This window comes from Ascaphus truei, chromosome 19, assembly GCF_040206685.1.
Source record: "Ascaphus truei isolate aAscTru1 chromosome 19, aAscTru1.hap1, whole genome shotgun sequence".
In the NCBI taxonomy this organism is placed as follows: Eukaryota; Metazoa; Chordata; class Amphibia; order Anura; family Ascaphidae; genus Ascaphus; species Ascaphus truei.
Genome location: NC_134501.1, coordinates 23,065,804 through 23,087,993, shown reverse-complemented (window position 1 = coordinate 23,087,993; position 22,190 = coordinate 23,065,804). Strand labels below are relative to the sequence as shown.

At 54.2% G+C, this 22,190-nt stretch overlaps 1 protein-coding gene across 1 annotated transcript; it reads right to left on the bottom strand.

The window, feature by feature from the left end:
- Positions 1-1,855: 1,855 nt before the first annotated feature.
- LOC142470052 (leukotriene B4 receptor 1-like) lies at positions 1,856-21,546 on the bottom strand. The gene is given in 3 exon segments (XM_075576938.1): positions 1,856-3,623; positions 3,625-4,034; positions 20,622-21,546. Coding segments are annotated over 2 exon segments (1,044 nt in total). The 5' UTR covers positions 3,990-4,034; positions 20,622-21,546; the 3' UTR covers positions 1,856-2,944.
- Between the last annotated feature and the right edge of the window lie 644 nt (positions 21,547-22,190).

Genomic DNA, 22,190 nt, shown 5'->3' with positions numbered 1-22,190 from the left:
GTTACATTAACTCTACAGGCAGTCCTCGGTTATCCAACGGAATCCGTTCTGGAAGTACTGCACCGACACACTTTATTCGAGCAAATACCCAGTATGTACCTGGCAGATACCTGGAATGCGCCGCTCCTCACCTCTGACAAGCCCCGTTGCGTTTGCCTTCCCAGCCTGGGTTCATGCCTGGCTGACGGGCGGCTGATCTGTTAAATGATAATGATTAGGATTTAATAGGCTGCAATGCTTCGCGTGTCTACCAGATGGCATAAATTCATGAATTATAATGCAGTATATATATATATATATATATATATATACTGTGCAGTATTGCAGCCAGCAGGAATAAAATGCTTCAATCCCTGCTTGGAAAATACCTCAATGCACTCGGGCAGAAAACAGTCACAAACCTCAATACACCCGGGTATACCCGAATTCGTGGGACTAGCCGAGCTCGAATAAAGTGTGTCGCCAGTGTAGCGTTGGATAGTGAAACCATTGTAAAGTGAGTCCCATGTTAATCAGTGGCGGTGAACGTTGGATAACGCGTTCAGGCATCGAAAAGCTTTGGATATGCCATTCATTGTAAAGTGAAACATTGGATAACGAGGACTACCTGTGTTGGAAAAAGCTAATGGAACTTGCACCCACCCAGACCTCAGTAATGTTATACTGTGTCCCGCAGGCAAGGGGCGCCACACCACCCGGGCACACACAATATATTGCAAAAATCCCTCTCCTGGCTTCCGATCAAATCCCGCATCTCACACTCCATTCTTCTCCTCACTTTTAAATCTTTACACTCTTCTGCCCCTCCTTACATCTCAGCCCTAATTTCTCGCTATACACCATCCCGACTCTTGCGTTCTGCTCAAGGATGTCTTCTCTCTACCCCCTTTGTATCTAAAGCCCTCTCCCGCCTTAAACCTTTCTGATTGACTGCCCCACACCTCTGGAATGCCCTTCCCCTCAATACCCGACTAGCACCCTCTCTATCCACCTTTAAGACCCACCTTAAGACACACTTGCTTAAAGAAGCATATGAATAGCACTGTGGATAATCCTGGACACACGTTACATAAAGCTTGGCCCCCTGCAGACGCACTTACCAGAACTCCCTCCTGTTGTCTCTGTATGTTCCCCTACCTACCAATTAGATTGTAAGCTCCTTGGAGCAGGGACTCCTCTTCCTTAATGTTACTTTTATGTCTGAAGCACTTATTCCCATGACCTGTTATTTATATTATTTGTTATTTATATGATTACAACATGTATCACTACTGTGAAGCGCTATGTACGTTTATGGCGCTATATAAATAAAGACATACAATACAATACAAAATAGGATCAGCACTCCAGGAAAGAAAATGAAATATTGAAGAAGAGTCGCATGCTCCCAGAATTTCAGCAAAAAAATAAAGGTCAAAACATGTCTGTGAGTGGTTTCTCTGGCTTTGCATCTGATTCCCATGCTGTACTTAAAAGCTGTGTTAACAGAGAGCATTAGCTTATAAGGGTTCCATGTAAAAATTGATTTCAGGCAAAAGATTACATGGTGCGCAAATTTGCATGTAATTTCCCAGAATCCCTTGCTGCAGTGGAAGCACTGTATGCTGGGGATAATGGTGAAAGGCAGGGTTGCAGACCTGTCTTAAGACATGTGAATGTGCTCACAAGTGATCTTTTTATTTGCTATATGCAATACAGTGGAGGTTTCTTCTTGCCTTTTTCACCCACCATAGCGTAAAATGTGATGATATATATATATATATATATTTTTAATGTAGCCCCCCCCCAAAAAAACACATTCCATAAATACATATACCCCCCACCTCCAAATACATATAAAAAAAAACACCTCCCAAATACATATTTAAAAAAACCACCACCCCCCAAATACATATAAAATACAGACTTCCTGGGGATGGTCTCAGGCATCTGGCTGGGCCTAGTGGCTGCGGGTGACCCGGCTGCCGGTCCTCTTTGTGCCGCCGGGCCCGGGCTCTGTCCCAGCTGCAGACGTCCCTCACTGACTGTCCCAAGCCGAGCTTCTGATGTCAGCGTGCGTCGGGCCTCTCTCTCATGCCCGGAAACTGAGCCCAGCTTGCTTCCGGCGTGTGCTGATGTCGGAGAGGTCCGGCGCGCGCTGACATTAGAAGTTCGATGAGTGACAGTCAATGAGGGAGGCCCGCAGCTGGGAGAGAGCCGGAGCCCGGCGGCAACAAGAGGGCCGGCAGCTGAGCCCCGTGCAGTCACCGGGCCCGGGACAGCTGTCCCAGCTCTCCCACCCTGTTGGCGGCCCTGGAGCGCAGGTTCTGAAGCAGGGATATCCCTAAAACCTTGACCTATTGGTGGCCCTTGAGGACTGGAGTTGCCCAGCACTGCACTACACTATGTAGCACTGCTTTGGAGCCGGGTAAGATGGGGTTACACAAAGTTTGTCCAAAGTCCTTATAAAGGACTTATAGGCTCATGTTTATGCATTATTATAAATCAATAAAAAGAAGCTGTATTTAGGGGTCAGTGACAGAGGAAATCCTGCACCATTACACAGATATGGACCTTTGTGAAGTACATTTATGGGCTATTCTTTAAACGCCAAAGCGTCCGTTTGTGCCATTTTCGGCCGAAAATCCACATTGACACTGAATAAGGCGCCTGCTTCCAACTCTCTCTCTGTCATCGCTCACCGATTTTCCAACTGTGCATTTTATTCCTACTAAATGTGCCCAATACTGAAAGTAACATGGACTTCAAAGAATCCTATGTAAGAGGCTCCAGATAAGACCGATTCTCTCAGATTCTGCATGGTGGGACAGAGCGAGTGAGAAGAAGCAGTAGAGGTTTCCATGTGGACTTTCTACTCTACTTTAAATACAAATCTAAATGAGTATAAAAAAAAGGTGGAGAAAAAAAACTGCAAATAAGGTTGGGTAATCTGTTAAATGGGGTATCACACTTTTTGGGGTGAGCTGTCCACCACAAAGACCTGCGTGTTGGCGCTGTGGTTCTCGGTTGACACGTTTTGCGGTGTCCCCTTCAAGTTCTGCTCTGATACCACGTGCCCCACGGTCTCAAACAGCTTGACCAGTTTGGTGAGCCTGATGTGGCTACGGAACTTGCGCGCGGCAAAGGTGTACAATATGGGGTTGACGCAGCTGCTGAGGAACACCAAGGCCCCCGTGATGTTTTTCACAACCTCCGTGACCTTGTCCAGAGTATCAGAGAGATCCGGGTGCGAAAGCTTCAGCAGAACCGAAGAGATTTGCAGGAGGTTTAAAACATGATGGGGGATCCAGCAGAGGATGAAAGCTACGACCACGCTGGTGATTAGCGTTTCCGACTTGCGCTTGGATACATAACTCAGGTCTCGGAGCTTCATTCTTAGGTAAATGTAGCAGGTGATGATGATGCTGAATGGGATGACAAATCCGAGCAGCGTCTCCAGCACAAGGCAGGCTAACTTCTGACCGTCAGTGGCGTAGATACGGGACATGCACTGAGTACGTCCTTCCACCTCCTCTGTGTTCTGAAAGGGGAGGACCTGGATGCCCAGCAGCATGGCCAGTGCCCAGATGATTAAGATGACCCTCAGGAAGATCTGCTGTCGGCTCCACCTCTGCAGGGCGAAAGACAGCCAGGAAGCGCTCTACGCTCAGCGCAGTGATGAGGAAGATACTGGCGTATATGCTAGAGTAGATTATGTACACCAATACCTTGCAGAATGGCACCCCAAACACCCAGCGGTCAGCGAAGGAATAAATCCAGACAGGAAGAGTCATCAGGACCAGGAGGTCAGCCACAGCCAGGTTGAGGATCAGAGTGGCTGTTGAAGAGCGGCTCTTCAGCTGACTGCCGATGCTCCAAATTACCACCAGGTTACCCGGCATGCCGATAATGAAGGCCAGCGCCAGCACCACACTCACGGCCACGTTCTCTGCCTGCAGCGGTGGAGAATCGTGACCTCCAACCTCTGAGGTCTGGTTCCCGGGTCTCATTCTGGTCAAACGACTGATCCTTTTTCAGATGCTGCTGAGCCTGTCCTGTTTTGATGAAAGTCAGATTAAAGTCAAACAGCGTTGAGATACTACATGTTGACATTCTGTGTGTATATGGCAGGATATATCCCATTGTAACACCGAGGTGGTCAGTGCCCCTCTGGGGTTTCAAGAAGTTTATAGGTTTCCCATTAAAGTAAAATCTATTGCAGTCTTATTCCCAAGTAAATGATCTTATACAGAACTAGGAACAGAGAAACCTTTCAGTAGAAAGGACACAATACAGAGGTAGAGGCGGCAGGAAGTACTGCTAAATATTTCTCATAACATTCAGAATTGCTAAACTTCCTGAGAATCTTCCAGCTCTTAACAAGAAGAAGAACCCATCCCGAAGAACATGGTGACACTGAATGTAATTGCTCTAATGTTTACTTCGGAAGTCTGAGACAGGGGCACCGGGCGCGGGTACAAGAGGGCGCTGGGTGCAGGTACAAAAGGGCGCTGGGTGCGGGTACAAAAGGGGTGCTGGGCGCAGGTACAAATGGTGCCAGGCATGGGTACAAAGGGACACTGGGAATGGGTACAAAGGAGCACTGGGCGTGGGTACAAAGGGGCACTGGGAATGGGTACAAAGGGGCACTGGGCGTGGGTACAAAGGAGCACTGGGCGTGGGTACAAAGGGGCACTGGGAATGGGTACAAAGGGGCACTGGGAATGGGTACAAAGGGGCACTGGGAATGGGTACAAAGGGGCACTGGGAATGGGTACAAAGGGGCACTGGGAATGGGTACAAAGGGGCACTGGGAATGGGTACAAAGGGGCACTGGGAATGGGTACAAAGGGGCACTGGGAATGGGTACAAAGGGGCACTGGGAATGGGTACAAAGGGGCACTGGGAATGGGTACAAAGGAGCACTGGGCGTGGGTACAAAGGGGCACTGGGAATGGGTACAAAGGGGCACTGGGAATGGGTACAAAGGGGCACTGGGCGTGGGTACAAAGGGACACTGGGAATGGGTACAAAGGGGCACTGGGAATGGGTACAAAGGGGCACTGGGAATGGGTACAAAGGGGCACTGGGCATGGGTACAAAGGGGCACTGGGAATGGGTACAAAGGGGCACTGGGAATGGGTACAAAGGGGCACTGGGCGTGGGTACAAAGGGGCACTGGGAATGGGTACAAAGGGGCACTGGGCATGGGTACAAAGGGGCACTGGGAATGGGTACAAAGGGACACTGGGAATGGGTACAAAGGGACACTGGGAATGGGTACAAAGGAGCACTGGGCGTGGGTACAAAGGGGCACTGGGAATGGGTACAAAGGGGCACTGGGAATGGGTACAAAGGGGCACTGGGCGTGGGTACAAAGGGACACTGGGAATGGGTACAAAGGGGCACTGGGAATGGGTACAAAGGGGCACTGGGAATGGGTACAAAGGGGCACTGGGAATGGGTACAAAGGGGCACTGGGAATGGGTACAAAGGGGCACTGGGAATGGGTACAAAGGGGCACTGGGAATGGGTACAAAGGGGCACTGGGAATGGGTACAAAGGAGCACTGGGCGTGGGTACAAAGGGGCACTGGGAATGGGTACAAAGGGGCACTGGGAATGGGTACAAAGGGGCACTGGGCGTGGGTACAAAGGGACACTGGGAATGGGTACAAAGGGGCACTGGGAATGGGTACAAAGGGGCACTGGGAATGGGTACAAAGGGGCACTGGGCATGGGTACAAAGGGGCACTGGGAATGGGTACAAAGGGGCACTGGGAATGGGTACAAAGGGGCACTGGGCGTGGGTACAAAGGGGCACTGGGAATGGGTACAAAGGGGCACTGGGCATGGGTACAAAGGGGCACTGGGAATGGGTACAAAGGGACACTGGGAATGGGTACAAAGGAGCACTGGGCGTGGGTACAAAGGGGCACTGGGAATGGGTACAAAGGAGCACTGGGAATGGGTACAAAGGAGCACTGGGCGTGGGTACAAAGGGGCACTGGGAATGGGTACAAAGGGGCACTGGGCGTGGGTACAAAGGGGCACTGGGAATGGGTACAAAGGGGCACTGGGCGTGGGTACAAAGGGGCACTGGGAATGGGTACAAAGGGGCACTGGGAATGGGTACAAAGGGGCACTGGGAATGGGTACAAAGGGGCACTGGGCGTGGGTACAAAGGGGCACTGGGCATGGGTACAAAGGGACACTGGGAATGGGTACAAAGGAGCACTGGGAATGGGTACAAAGGGACACTGGGAATGGGTACAAAGGGGCACTGGGAATGGGTACAAAGGGGCACTGGGAATGGGTACAAAGGGACACTGGGAATGGGTACAAAGGGGCACTGGGAATGGGTACAAAGGGACACTGGGAATGGGTACAAAGGGGCACTGGGAATGGGTACAAAGGGGCACTGGGAATGGGTACAAAGGGACACTGGGAATGGGTACAAAGGGGCACTGGGAATGGGTACAAAGGGGCACTGGGAATGGGTACAAAGGGACACTGGGAATGGGTACAAAGGGGCACTGGGAATGGGTACAAAGGGGCACTGGGAATGGGTACAAAGGGGCACTGGGAATGGGTACAAAGGGGCACTGGGAATGGGTACAAAGGGGCACTGGGAATGGGTACAAAGGGGCACTGGGAATGGGTACAAAGGAGCACTGGGCGTGGGTACAAAGGGGCACTGGGAATGGGTACAAAGGGGCACTGGGAATGGGTACAAAGGGGCACTGGGCGTGGGTACAAAGGGACACTGGGAATGGGTACAAAGGGGCACTGGGAATGGGTACAAAGGGGCACTGGGAATGGGTACAAAGGGGCACTGGGAATGGGTACAAAGGGGCACTGGGAATGGGTACAAAGGGACACTGGGAATGGGTACAAAGGAGCACTGGGCGTGGGTACAAAGGGGCACTGGGAATGGGTACAAAGGGGCACTGGGAATGGGTACAAAGGGGCACTGGGCGTGGGTACAAAGGGGCACTGGGAGTGGGTACAAAGGGGCACTGGGAATGGGTACAAAGGGGCACTGGGAATGGGTACAAAGGGACACTGGGCGTGGGTACAAAGGGACACTGGGAATGGGTACAAAGGAGCACTGGGAATGGGTACAAAGGGACACTGGGAATGGGTACAAAGGGGCACTGGGAATGGGTACAAAGGGGCACTGGGAATGGGTACAAAGGGGCACTGGGAATGGGTACAAAGGGGCACTGGGAATGGGTACAAAGGGGCACTGGGAATGGGTACAAAGGGACACTGGGAATGGGTACAAAGGGGCACTGGGCGTGGGTACAAAGGGACACTGGGAATGGGTACAAAGGGGCACTGGGAATGGGTACAAAGGGGCACTGGGAATGGGTACAAAGGGGCACTGGGAATGGGTACAAAGGAGCACTGGGCGTGGGTACAAAGGGACACTGGGCGTGGGTACAAAGGGGCACTGGGAATGGGTACAAAGGGGCACTGGGCGTGGGTACAAAGGGGCACTGGGAATGGGTACAAAGGAGCACTGGGAATGGGTACAAAGGGGCACTGGGAATGGGTACAAAGGAGCACTGGGAATGGGTACAAAGGGGCACTGGGAATGGGTACAAAGGGACACTGGGAATGGGTACAAAGGGACACTGGGAATGGGTACAAAGGGGCACTGGGCGTGGGTACAAAGGGGCACTGGGAATGGGTACAAAGGGGCACTGGGAATGGGTACAAAGGGGCACTGGGCGTGGGTACAAAGGGGCACTGGGAGTGGGTACAAAGGGACACTGGGCGTGGGTACAAAGGGGCACTGGGAATGGGTACAAAGGGGCACTGGGCGTGGGTACAAAGGGACACTGGGCGTGGGTACAAAGGGGCACTGGGCGTGGGTACAAAGGGACACTGGGAATGGGTACAAAGGGGCACTGGGCGTGGGTACAAAGGGACACTGGGCGTGGGTACAAAGGGACACTGGGCGTGGGTACAAAGGGACACTGGGCGTGGGTACAAAGGGGCACTGGGAATGGGTACAAAGGGACACTGGGCGTGGGTACAAAGGGGCACTGGGCGTGGGTACAAAGGGGCACTGGGAATGGGTACAAAGGGACACTGGGCGTGGGTACAAAGGGGCACTGGGAATGGGTACAAAGGGACACTGGGCGTGGGTACAAAGGGGCACTGGGCGTGGGTACAAAGGGGCACTGGGAATGGGTACAAAGGGACACTGGGCGTGGGTACAAAGGGGCACTGGGAATGGGTACAAAGGGGCACTGGGAATGGGTACAAAGGGACACTGGGAATGGGTACAAAGGGGCACTGGGAATGGGTACAAAGGGGCACTGGGAATGGGTACAAAGGGGCACTGGGAATGGGTACAAAGGGACACTGGGAATGGGTACAAAGGGGCACTGGGAATGGGTACAAAGGGGCACTGGGAATGGGTACAAAGGGACACTGGGCGTGGGTACAAAGGGGCACTGGGAATGGGTACAAAGGGGCACTGGGAATGGGTACAAAGGGGCACTGGGAATGGGTACAAAGGGACACTGGGAATGGGTACAAAGGGGCACTGGGAATGGGTACAAAGGGGCACTGGGAATGGGTACAAAGGGGCACTGGGAATGGGTACAAAGGGACACTGGGAATGGGTACAAAGGGGCACTGGGAATGGGTACAAAGGGGCACTGGGAATGGGTACAAAGGGACACTGGGAATGGGTACAAAGGGGCACTGGGAATGGGTACAAAGGGGCACTGGGAATGGGTACAAAGGGGCACTGGGAATGGGTACAAAGGGACACTGGGAATGGGTACAAAGGGACACTGGGAATGGGTACAAAGGGGCACTGGGCGTGGGTACAAAGGGACACTGGGAGTGGGTACAAAGGGGCACTGGGCGTGGGTACAAAGGGGCACTGGGAGTGGGTACAAAGGGGCACTGGGCGTGGGTACAAAGGGACACTGGGAATGGGTACAAAGGGGCACTGGGAATGGGTACAAAGGGGCACTGGGAATGGGTACAAAGGGACACTGGGAATGGGTACAAAGGGGCACTGGGAATGGGTACAAAGGGGCACTGGGAATGGGTACAAAGGGGCACTGGGAATGGGTACAAAGGGGCACTGGGAATGGGTACAAAGGGGCACTGGGAATGGGTACAAAGGAGCACTGGGCGTGGGTACAAAGGGGCACTGGGAATGGGTACAAAGGGGCACTGGGAATGGGTACAAAGGGGCACTGGGCGTGGGTACAAAGGGGCACTGGGAATGGGTACAAAGGGGCACTGGGAATGGGTACAAAGGAGCACTGGGCGTGGGTACAAAGGGGCACTGGGAATGGGTACAAAGGGGCACTGGGAATGGGTACAAAGGGGCACTGGGCGTGGGTACAAAGGGGCACTGGGAGTGGGTACAAAGGGGCACTGGGAATGGGTACAAAGGGGCACTGGGAATGGGTACAAAGGGACACTGGGCGTGGGTACAAAGGGACACTGGGAATGGGTACAAAGGGACACTGGGAATGGGTACAAAGGGGCACTGGGAATGGGTACAAAGGGGCACTGGGAATGGGTACAAAGGGGCACTGGGAATGGGTACAAAGGGGCACTGGGAATGGGTACAAAGGGGCACTGGGAATGGGTACAAAGGGGCACTGGGAATGGGTACAAAGGGGCACTGGGAATGGGTACAAAGGGGCACTGGGAATGGGTACAAAGGGGCACTGGGAATGGGTACAAAGGGACACTGGGCGTGGGTACAAAGGGGCACTGGGAGTGGGTACAAAGGGGCACTGGGAATGGGTACAAAGGGGCACTGGGAATGGGTACAAAGGGACACTGGGAATGGGTACAAAGGGGCACTGGGAATGGGTACAAAGGGGCACTGGGAATGGGTACAAAGGGGCACTGGGAATGGGTACAAAGGGACACTGGGAATGGGTACAAAGGGGCACTGGGAATGGGTACAAAGGGGCACTGGGAATGGGTACAAAGGGGCACTGGGAATGGGTACAAAGGGACACTGGGAATGGGTACAAAGGGACACTGGGAATGGGTACAAAGGGGCACTGGGCGTGGGTACAAAGGGACACTGGGAGTGGGTACAAAGGGGCACTGGGCGTGGGTACAAAGGGGCACTGGGAGTGGGTACAAAGGGGCACTGGGCGTGGGTACAAAGGGACACTGGGAATGGGTACAAAGGGGCACTGGGAATGGGTACAAAGGGACACTGGGAATGGGTACAAAGGGACACTGGGAATGGGTACAAAGGGGCACTGGGCGTGGGTACAAAGGGACACTGGGAGTGGGTACAAAGGGGCACTGGGCGTGGGTACAAAGGGGCACTGGGAGTGGGTACAAAGGGGCACTGGGCGTGGGTACAAAGGGACACTGGGAGTGGGTACAAAGGGGCACTGGGAATGGGTACAAAGGGGCACTGGGAATGGGTACAAAGGGACACTGGGAATGGGTACAAAGGGGCACTGGGAATGGGTACAAAGGGGCACTGGGAATGGGTACAAAGGGGCACTGGGAATGGGTACAAAGGGGCACTGGGAATGGGTACAAAGGGGCACTGGGAATGGGTACAAAGGGGCACTGGGAATGGGTACAAAGGGACACTGGGAATGGGTACAAAGGAGCACTGGGAATGGGTACAAAGGGGCACTGGGAATGGGTACAAAGGGGCACTGGGAATGGGTACAAAGGGGCACTGGGAATGGGTACAAAGGGGCACTGGGAATGGGTACAAAGGGGCACTGGGAATGGGTACAAAGGGGCACTGGGAATGGGTACAAAGGGACACTGGGAATGGGTACAAAGGGACACTGGGAATGGGTACAAAGGGGCACTGGGCGTGGGTACAAAGGGACACTGGGCGTGGGTACAAAGGGGCACTGGGAATGGGTACAAAGGGGCACTGGGCGTGGGTACAAAGGGGCACTGGGAATGGGTACAAAGGGGCACTGGGAATGGGTACAAAGGGACACTGGGAATGGGTACAAAGGGGCACTGGGAATGGGTACAAAGGGGCACTGGGAATGGGTACAAAGGGGCACTGGGAATGGGTACAAAGGGGCACTGGGAATGGGTACAAAGGGGCACTGGGAATGGGTACAAAGGGGCACTGGGAATGGGTACAAAGGGGCACTGGGAATGGGTACAAAGGGGCACTGGGCGTGGGTACAAAGGGGCACTGGGCGTGGGTACAAAGGGACACTGGGAGTGGGTACAAAGGGGCACTGGGAATGGGTACAAAGGGACACTGGGAATGGGTACAAAGGAGCACTGGGAATGGGTACAAAGGGACACTGGGAATGGGTACAAAGGGGCACTGGGAATGGGTACAAAGGGGCACTGGGAATGGGTACAAAGGGGCACTGGGAATGGGTACAAAGGGGCACTGGGAATGGGTACAAAGGGGCACTGGGAATGGGTACAAAGGGGCACTGGGCGTGGGTACAAAGGGACACTGGGAATGGGTACAAAGGGGCACTGGGCGTGGGTACAAAGGGGCACTGGGAATGGGTACAAAGGGACACTGGGAATGGGTACAAAGGGGCACTGGGAATGGGTACAAAGGGGCACTGGGAATGGGTACAAAGGGGCACTGGGAATGGGTACAAAGGGGCACTGGGAATGGGTACAAAGGGGCACTGGGCGTGGGTACAAAGGGGCACTGGGCGTGGGTACAAAGGGGCACTGGGAATGGGTACAAAGGAGCACTGGGCGTGGGTACAAAGGGGCACTGGGCGTGGGTACAAAGGGGCACTGGGAATGGGTACAAAGGGGCACTGGGAATGGGTACAAAGGAGCACTGGGAATGGGTACAAAGGGACACTGGGAATGGGTACAAAGGGGCACTGGGAATGGGTACAAAGGGGCACTGGGAATGGGTACAAAGGGGCACTGGGAATGGGTACAAAGGGGCACTGGGAATGGGTACAAAGGAGCACTGGGAATGGGTACAAAGGGGCACTGGGAATGGGTACAAAGGGGCACTGGGAATGGGTACAAAGGGGCACTGGGAATGGGTACAAAGGGACACTGGGCGTGGGTACAAAGGGGCACTGGGAATGGGTACAAAGGGACACTGGGAATGGGTACAAAGGGGCACTGGGAATGGGTACAAAGGGACACTGGGCGTGGGTACAAAGGGGCACTGGGAATGGGTACAAAGGAGCACTGGGAATGGGTACAAAGGGGCACTGGGAATGGGTACAAAGGGGCACTGGGAATGGGTACAAAGGAGCACTGGGAATGGGTACAAAGGGGCACTGGGCGTGGGTACAAAGGGGCACTGGGAATGGGTACAAAGGAGCACTGGGAATGGGTACAAAGGGGCACTGGGAATGGGTACAAAGGGACACTGGGCGTGGGTACAAAGGGGCACTGGGAATGGGTACAAAGGGACACTGGGCGTGGGTACAAAGGGGCACTGGGAATGGGTACAAAGGGGCACTGGGAGTGGGTACAAAGGGGCACTGGGAATGGGTACAAAGGGGCACTGGGAATGGGTACAAAGGGGCACTGGGCGTGGGTACAAAGGGGCACTGGGAGTGGGTACAAAGGGACACTGGGCGTGGGTACAAAGGGACACTGGGAATGGGTACAAAGGGGCACTGGGAGTGGGTACAAAGGGGCACTGGGAATGGGTACAAAGGGGCACTGGGAATGGGTACAAAGGGGCACTGGGAATGGGTACAAAGGGACACTGGGAATGGGTACAAAGGGGCACTGGGAATGGGTACAAAGGGGCACTGGGAATGGGTACAAAGGGGCACTGGGCGTGGGTACAAAGGGACACTGGGAGTGGGTACAAAGGGGCACTGGGAATGGGTACAAAGGAGCACTGGGAATGGGTACAAAGGGGCACTGGGAATGGGTACAAAGGGACACTGGGAATGGGTACAAAGGGGCACTGGGAATGGGTACAAAGGGACACTGGGAATGGGTACAAAGGAGCACTGGGAATGGGTACAAAGGGGCACTGGGAATGGGTACAAAGGGGCACTGGGAATGGGTACAAAGGGACACTGGGAATGGGTACAAAGGGGCACTGGGAATGGGTACAAAGGGGCACTGGGAATGGGTACAAAGGAGCACTGGGAATGGGTACAAAGGGGCACTGGGAATGGGTACAAAGGGACACTGGGAATGGGTACAAAGGGGCACTGGGAATGGGTACAAAGGGGCACTGGGAATGGGTACAAAGGGACACTGGGCGTGGGTACAAAGGGGCACTGGGAATGGGTACAAAGGGGCACTGGGAATGGGTACAAAGGGACACTGGGAATGGGTACAAAGGGGCACTGGGAATGGGTACAAAGGGACACTGGGCGTGGGTACAAAGGGGCACTGGGAATGGGTACAAAGGGGCACTGGGAATGGGTACAAAGGGACACTGGGAATGGGTACAAAGGGGCACTGGGAATGGGTACAAAGGGACACTGGGAATGGGTACAAAGGGGCACTGGGAATGGGTACAAAGGGGCACTGGGAATGGGTACAAAGGGACACTGGGCGTGGGTACAAAGGGGCACTGGGAATGGGTACAAAGGGGCACTGGGAATGGGTACAAAGGGGCACTGGGCGTGGGTACAAAGGAGCACTGGGAATGGGTACAAAGGGGCACTGGGAATGGGTACAAAGGGGCACTGGGCGTGGGTACAAAGGGGCACTGGGAATGGGTACAAAGGGACACTGGGAATGGGTACAAAGGGGCACTGGGAATGGGTACAAAGGGACACTGGGAATGGGTACAAAGGGGCACTGGGAATGGGTACAAAGGGACACTGGGCGTGGGTACAAAGGGGCACTGGGAATGGGTACAAAGGGGCACTGGGAATGGGTACAAAGGGGCACTGGGAATGGGTACAAAGGGGCACTGGGAATGGGTACAAAGGGGCACTGGGAATGGGTACAAAGGGGCACTGGGAATGGGTACAAAGGGGCACTGGGCGTGGGTACAAAGGAGCACTGGGAATGGGTACAAAGGGGCACTGGGAATGGGTACAAAGGGGCACTGGGAATGGGTACAAAGGGGCACTGGGAATGGGTACAAAGGGACACTGGGAATGGGTACAAAGGGACACTGGGAATGGGTACAAAGGGGCACTGGGAATGGGTACAAAGGGGCACTGGGAATGGGTACAAAGGGGCACTGGGAATGGGTACAAAGGGGCACTGGGAATGGGTACAAAGGAGCACTGGGCGTGGGTACAAAGGGGCACTGGGAGTGGGTACAAAGGGGCACTGGGCGTGGGTACAAAGGGACACTGGGAATGGGTACAAAGGGACACTGGGCGTGGGTACAAAGGAGCACTGGGCGTGGGTACAAAGGGACACTGGGAATGGGTACAAAGGGGCACTGGGAATGGGTACAAAGGGGCACTGGGAATGGGTACAAAGGGACACTGGGAATGGGTACAAAGGAGCACTGGGCGTGGGTACAAAGGGACACTGGGAATGGGTACAAAGGGACACTGGGAATGGGTACAAAGGGGCACTGGGAATGGGTACAAAGGGGCACTGGGAATGGGTACAAAGGGGCACTGGGAATGGGTACAAAGGGGCACTGGGAATGGGTACAAAGGAGCACTGGGCGTGGGTACAAAGGGACACTGGGAATGGGTACAAAGGGGCACTGGGAATGGGTACAAAGGGGCACTGGGAATGGGTACAAAGGGACACTGGGAATGGGTACAAAGGGGCACTGGGAATGGGTACAAAGGGGCACTGGGAATGGGTACAAAGGGGCACTGGGAATGGGTACAAAGGGGCACTGGGAATGGGTACAAAGGGGCACTGGGAATGGGTACAAAGGGACACTGGGAATGGGTACAAAGGGGCACTGGGAATGGGTACAAAGGGACACTGGGCGTGGGTACAAAGGGACACTGGGAATGGGTACAAAGGGGCACTGGGAATGGGTACAAAGGGACACTGGGAATGGGTACAAAGGGGCACTGGGAATGGGTACAAAGGGACACTGGGAATGGGTACAAAGGGGCACTGGGAATGGGTACAAAGGGGCACTGGGAATGGGTACAAAGGGACACTGGGAATGGGTACAAAGGGGCACTGGGAATGGGTACAAAGGGGCACTGGGAATGGGTACAAAGGGACACTGGGAATGGGTACAAAGGGGCACTGGGAATGGGTACAAAGGGGCACTGGGAATGGGTACAAAGGGGCACTGGGAATGGGTACAAAGGGACACTGGGAATGGGTACAAAGGGGCACTGGGAATGGGTACAAAGGGGCACTGGGAATGGGTACAAAGGGGCACTGGGAATGGGTACAAAGGGGCACTGGGAATGGGTACAAAGGGGCACTGGGCGTGGGTACAAAGGGGCACTGGGAATGGGTACAAAGGAGCACTGGGAATGGGTACAAAGGGGCACTGGGAATGGGTACAAAGGGGCACTGGGAATGGGTACAAAGGGGCACTGGGAATGGGTACAAAGGAGCACTGGGCGTGGGTACAAAGGGACACTGGGAATGGGTACAAAGGGGCACTGGGAATGGGTACAAAGGGGCACTGGGAATGGGTACAAAGGGACACTGGGAATGGGTACAAAGGGGCACTGGGAATGGGTACAAAGGGGCACTGGGAATGGGTACAAAGGGGCACTGGGAATGGGTACAAAGGGGCACTGGGAATGGGTACAAAGGGGCACTGGGAATGGGTACAAAGGGACACTGGGAATGGGTACAAAGGGACACTGGGAATGGGTACAAAGGGGCACTGGGAATGGGTACAAAGGGGCACTGGGAATGGGTACAAAGGGGCACTGGGAATGGGTACAAAGGGGCACTGGGAATGGGTACAAAGGGGCACTGGGAATGGGTACAAAGGGACACTGGGAATGGGTACAAAGGGGCACTGGGAATGGGTACAAAGGGGCACTGGGAATGGGTACAAAGGGACACTGGGAATGGGTACAAAGGGGCACTGGGAATGGGTACAAAGGGGCACTGGGAATGGGTACAAAGGGGCACTGGGCGTGGGTACAAAGGGGCACTGGGAATGGGTACAAAGGGACACTGGGAATGGGTACAAAGGGGCACTGGGAATGGGTACAAAGGGGCACTGGGCGTGGGTACAAAGGGGCACTGGGAATGGGTACAAAGGAGCACTGGGAATGGGTACAAAGGAGCACTGGGAATGGGTACAAAGGGACACTGGGAATGGGTACAAAGGGGCACTGGGAATGGGTACAAAGGGGCACTGGGAATGGGTACAAAGGGGCACTGGGAATGGGTACAAAGGGGCACTGGGAATGGGTACAAAGGGGCACTGGGAATGGGTACAAAGGGACACTGGGCGTGGGTACAAAGGGGCACTGGGAATGGGTACAAAGGGGCACTGGGAATGGGTACAAAGGGGCACTGGGAATGGGTACAAAGGGGCACTGGGAATGGGTACAAAGGGGCACTGGGAATGGGTACAAAGGGGCACTGGGAATGGGTACAAAGGGGCACTGGGAATGGGTACAAAGGGGCACTGGGAATGGGTACAAAGGGGCACTGGGAATGGGTACAAAGGGGCACTGGGCGTGGGTACAAAGGGGCACTGGGAATGGGTACAAAGGGACACTGGGAATGGGTACAAAGGGGCACTGGGAATGGGTACAAAGGGGCACTGGGAATGGGTACAAAGGAGCACTGGGAATGGGTACAAAGGGGCACTGGGAATGGGTACAAAGGGGCACTGGGAATGGGTACAAAGGGGCACTGGGCGTGGGTACAAAGGGGCACTGGGAATGGGTACAAAGGGACACTGGGAATGGGTACAAAGGGGCACTGGGAATGGGTACAAAGGGGCACTGGGAATGGGTACAAAGGGGCACTGGGAATGGGTACAAAGGGACACTGGGAATGGGTACAAAGGGGCACTGGGAATGGGTACAAAGGGGCACTGGGAATGGGTACAAAGGGGCACTGGGAATGGGTACAAAGGGGCACTGGGAATGGGTACAAAGGGGCACTGGGAATGGGTACAAAGGGGCACTGGGAATGGGTACAAAGGGGCACTGGGAATGGGTACAAAGGGGCACTGGGCGTGGGTACAAAGGGACACTGGGAATGGGTACAAAGGGGCACTGGGAATGGGTACAAAGGGGCACTGGGAATGGGTACAAAGGGGCACTGGGAATGGGTACAAAGGAGCACTGGGAATGGGTACAAAGGGGCACTGGGAATGGGTACAAAGGGGCACTGGGAATGGGTACAAAGGGGCACTGGGAATGGGTACAAAGGGACACTGGGAATGGGTACAAAGGGGCACTGGGAATGGGTACAAAGGGGCACTGGGAATGGGTACAAAGGGGCACTGGGCGTGGGTACAAAGGGGCACTGGGAATGGGTACAAAGGGGCACTGGGCGTGGGTACAAAGGGGCACTGGGAATGGGTACAAAGGGGCACTGGGAATGGGTACAAAGGGGCACTGGGCGTGGGTACAAAGGGGCACTGGGAATGGGTACAAAGGAGCACTGGGAATGGGTACAAAGGGGCACTGGGAATGGGTACAAAGGGGCACTGGGAATGGGTACAAAGGGGCACTGGGAATGGGTACAAAGGAGCACTGGGCGTGGGTACAAAGGGACACTGGGAATGGGTACAAAGGGGCACTGGGAATGGGTACAAAGGGGCACTGGGAATGGGTACAAAGGGACACTGGGAATGGGTACAAAGGGGCACTGGGAATGGGTACAAAGGGGCACTGGGAATGGGTACAAAGGGGCACTGGGAATGGGTACAAAGGGGCACTGGGAATGGGTACAAAGGGGCACTGGGAATGGGTACAAAGGGACACTGGGAATGGGTACAAAGGGACACTGGGAATGGGTACAAAGGGGCACTGGGAATGGGTACAAAGGGGCACTGGGAATGGGTACAAAGGGGCACTGGGAATGGGTACAAAGGGGCACTGGGAATGGGTACAAAGGGGCACTGGGAATGGGTACAAAGGGGCACTGGGAATGGGTACAAAGGGGCACTGGGAATGGGTACAAAGGGGCACTGGGAATGGGTACAAAGGGACACTGGGCGTGGGTACAAAGGGGCACTGGGAATGGGTACAAAGGGACACTGGGAATGGGTACAAAGGGGCACTGGGAATGGGTACAAAGGGGCACTGGGCGTGGGTACAAAGGGGCACTGGGAATGGGTACAAAGGAGCACTGGGAATGGGTACAAAGGAGCACTGGGAATGGGTACAAAGGGACACTGGGAATGGGTACAAAGGGGCACTGGGAATGGGTACAAAGGGGCACTGGGAATGGGTACAAAGGGGCACTGGGAATGGGTACAAAGGGGCACTGGGAATGGGTACAAAGGGGCACTGGGAATGGGTACAAAGGGACACTGGGCGTGGGTACAAAGGGGCACTGGGAATGGGTACAAAGGGGCACTGGGAATGGGTACAAAGGGGCACTGGGAATGGGTACAAAGGGGCACTGGGAATGGGTACAAAGGGGCACTGGGAATGGGTACAAAGGGGCACTGGGAATGGGTACAAAGGGGCACTGGGAATGGGTACAAAGGGGCACTGGGAATGGGTACAAAGGGGCACTGGGCGTGGGTACAAAGGGGCACTGGGAATGGGTACAAAGGGACACTGGGAATGGGTACAAAGGGGCACTGGGAATGGGTACAAAGGGGCACTGGGAATGGGTACAAAGGAGCACTGGGAATGGGTACAAAGGGGCACTGGGAATGGGTACAAAGGGGCACTGGGAATGGGTACAAAGGGGCACTGGGCGTGGGTACAAAGGGGCACTGGGAATGGGTACAAAGGGACACTGGGAATGGGTACAAAGGGGCACTGGGAATGGGTACAAAGGGGCACTGGGAATGGGTACAAAGGGGCACTGGGAATGGGTACAAAGGGACACTGGGAATGGGTACAAAGGGGCACTGGGAATGGGTACAAAGGGGCACTGGGAATGGGTACAAAGGGGCACTGGGAATGGGTACAAAGGGGCACTGGGAATGGGTACAAAGGGGCACTGGGAATGGGTACAAAGGGGCACTGGGAATGGGTACAAAGGGGCACTGGGAATGGGTACAAAGGGGCACTGGGCGTGGGTACAAAGGGACACTGGGAATGGGTACAAAGGGGCACTGGGAATGGGTACAAAGGGGCACTGGGAATGGGTACAAAGGGGCACTGGGAATGGGTACAAAGGAGCACTGGGAATGGGTACAAAGGGGCACTGGGAATGGGTACAAAGGGGCACTGGGAATGGGTACAAAGGGGCACTGGGAATGGGTACAAAGGGACACTGGGAATGGGTACAAAGGGGCACTGGGAATGGGTACAAAGGGGCACTGGGAATGGGTACAAAGGGGCACTGGGCGTGGGTACAAAGGGGCACTGGGAATGGGTACAAAGGGGCACTGGGCGTGGGTACAAAGGGGCACTGGGAATGGGTACAAAGGGGCACTGGGAATGGGTACAAAGGGGCACTGGGCGTGGGTACAAAGGGGCACTGGGAATGGGTACAAAGGGGCACTGGGAATGGGTACAAAGGGGCACTGGGAATGGGTACAAAGGAGCACTGGGCGTGGGTACAAAGGGGCACTGGGAATGGGTACAAAGGGGCACTGGGAATGGGTACAAAGGGGCACTGGGAATGGGTACAAAGGGGCACTGGGAATGGGTACAAAGGAGCACTGGGCGTGGGTACAAAGGGGCACTGGGAATGGGTACAAAGGAGCACTGGGCGTGGGTACAAAGGGGCACTGGGAATGGGTACAAAGGGGCACTGGGAATGGGTACAAAGGGGCACTGGGCGTGGGTACAAAGGGGCACTGGGCGTGGGTACAAAGGGGCACTGGGAATGGGTACAAAGGGACACTGGGAATGGGTACAAAGGGGCACTGGGCGTGGGTACAAAGGGGCACTGGGAATGGGTACAAAGGGGCACTGGGAATGGGTACAAAGGAGCACTGGGCATGGGTACAAAGTGGCACTGGATGTGGGTACAAAGGTGCGCTGGGTATGGGTAGAAAGAAGCGCTGAGTGCAGGTATAAAGGGGCACTGGGTGCGGGTGCAAAGGAGCGCTGGGCGTGGTTATAAAGTGGCACTGGATGTGGGAACAAAGGAGCGCTGGGCATGGGTACAAAGGAGCGCTGGGCATGGGTACAAAGGAGCGCTGGGCATGGGTACAAGAGGTGCTGGACATGGGTACAAAGGGGTGATGGGCGCGGGTACAAAGGGGTGCTGGACGCAGGTATAAAGGGGCACCAGAAGATGGGCCCGCCTAGAAATTGGGCCCAACTTCTGCACCCACCAACATGGCCCCAGCTTCCCACCGACGCGGGACCCGAGGCCTCACCCCATCCTAGATTGCCCAAAGGGGAGGGTAAGGGGGAGGGATTGAGTGAAAGAGAAGGGGGTTGAGTGTGAGTGGAAGGGGTAATTGAGTACACGAGGAAAGGGTTAGAGAGGAGGGGAGAGAGAGAGTTAGAGAGGAAGGGGAGAGAGTTAGAAGTGGAAAAAGTGAGAGAGTTAGAGAGGAGGGGGGAGAATGAGAGGCGAGAGAGATAGGGAGGAGGGGAGAGTTAAAGAGGAGGGGGAGAGAGAATGACAGAGCAGTTGGGAGGCAAGGTCTCCATTCTGTGCATAAAAGATGCTTCAACTTACTTTCTCATGAAGGGTTGGAAGTGCCTAGAAATACTCTTTATCACTATGCAGTGCAGCGTGTTGGCGTGGTAGCGTGAGAAAAGGCGCTGACTCCAATGTTTCAAAGGACTCCAACTTTGAGGCCAAGAAGTCTGGTTCAAATCCTGGCGACCGTGGACTAGAATTAGATTGTCAGCTCTGCGGGGCAGTGACTCATTGCGCTAGCAAAAAATCTATATACAGCGATGCTAAACTGTCGGTGCTATATTAGACAATAAAATAACTGTCCCCCATCCCGAGAGAATGTGCATGCCGTCTGCAGCCAGGACATCTCTGACCAAGGGAGGAGATGTGAGAGAGGAGGACGCCGGCCAGAGGAAAGGAAAAGAGGAAACTGAGGATTACTTAGTAACTTCAAACCACAGTCCAGCCACAGTCAACCCACGGCTGCTCCCAACGCCAGCATGGAAGGGGTTAATGATAGCCTATACCTTACCCCTGTCACAGACACTGCAGCTTGCACGGGATGACCCTATTAAACGTCAGCAAGTACTAGGAAACAGGGTTTCTAAATTCCGTGCTCAGCTGTGGGGTGTCTCTATATGAGTATATTGTAGTCTGATATATAACCACAGAAAAAAGTAAACACCACTCTCTTAACATATATAATCCGTGTCTCAGTACTTGTCTCCTAACATGTGGGGAACCTGTGTAGCTAGGTGAAGGTCAGTAATACATCTCTGACCTCCCAGTAACACAGTATGACACGTCCCCCTGGAGAAAGACGCTAATAATGTATGACACCCAGCCCGTAGTGGACGGACTGGGGTACTCACGATTGAGAGTTCTGTAAGGCGATTCCTGACGCGTGCGTCACGTAAATAGTAATGCAGCAGACGATTCCTCAAGGGAAAAACGGAGCATAGCAGTGAAGGAAGGGGGCTAGACACCGATGAATAAAAGTCCTTTAATCCATGGTAGACATCATGGCATGGGATAAGTAAAAACTCTTACGCGTTTCGGGCCGTCGCCCTTTTTCAAAGAGAATGAAAAAGGGCGACGGCCCGAAACGCGTAAGAGTTTTTACTTATCCCATGCCATGATGTCTACCATGGATTAAAGGACTTTTATTCATCGGTGTCTAGCCCCCTTCCTTCACTGCTGTGCTCTGTTTTTCCCTTGAGGAATCGTCTGCTATTAAACGTCAGGGTGACAGACATTTGGGGGAGATTCGTTAAACTTTGAGGTTTCATCGGACAGAAACACCCACTAACAGGACTTTTTGTGTGTAATGAATAACCGTCACACACAAATGTCCCAGCACTCACTGTCTGAATCGAAAAAAATAGTGCTCAACTAGAGGATAATATCCAAATTGAGAATTAATTTAATGTAAACACATGAGAAAAATAACTTGGAGTTATGTACCACAATGGAAGGAAAGTCTCTGGGATGGGGAGTGGGGGGAAAGGACACAGGGAAATGAAGTTACAGTACACAAAGAGGGAAAAAACACAATAAGGGGAGGAGGGTATGTTAGGGGGGCAACGTTTCGAGATGGGAACCTCTTCTTCAGGCCCGTTCCCTCTG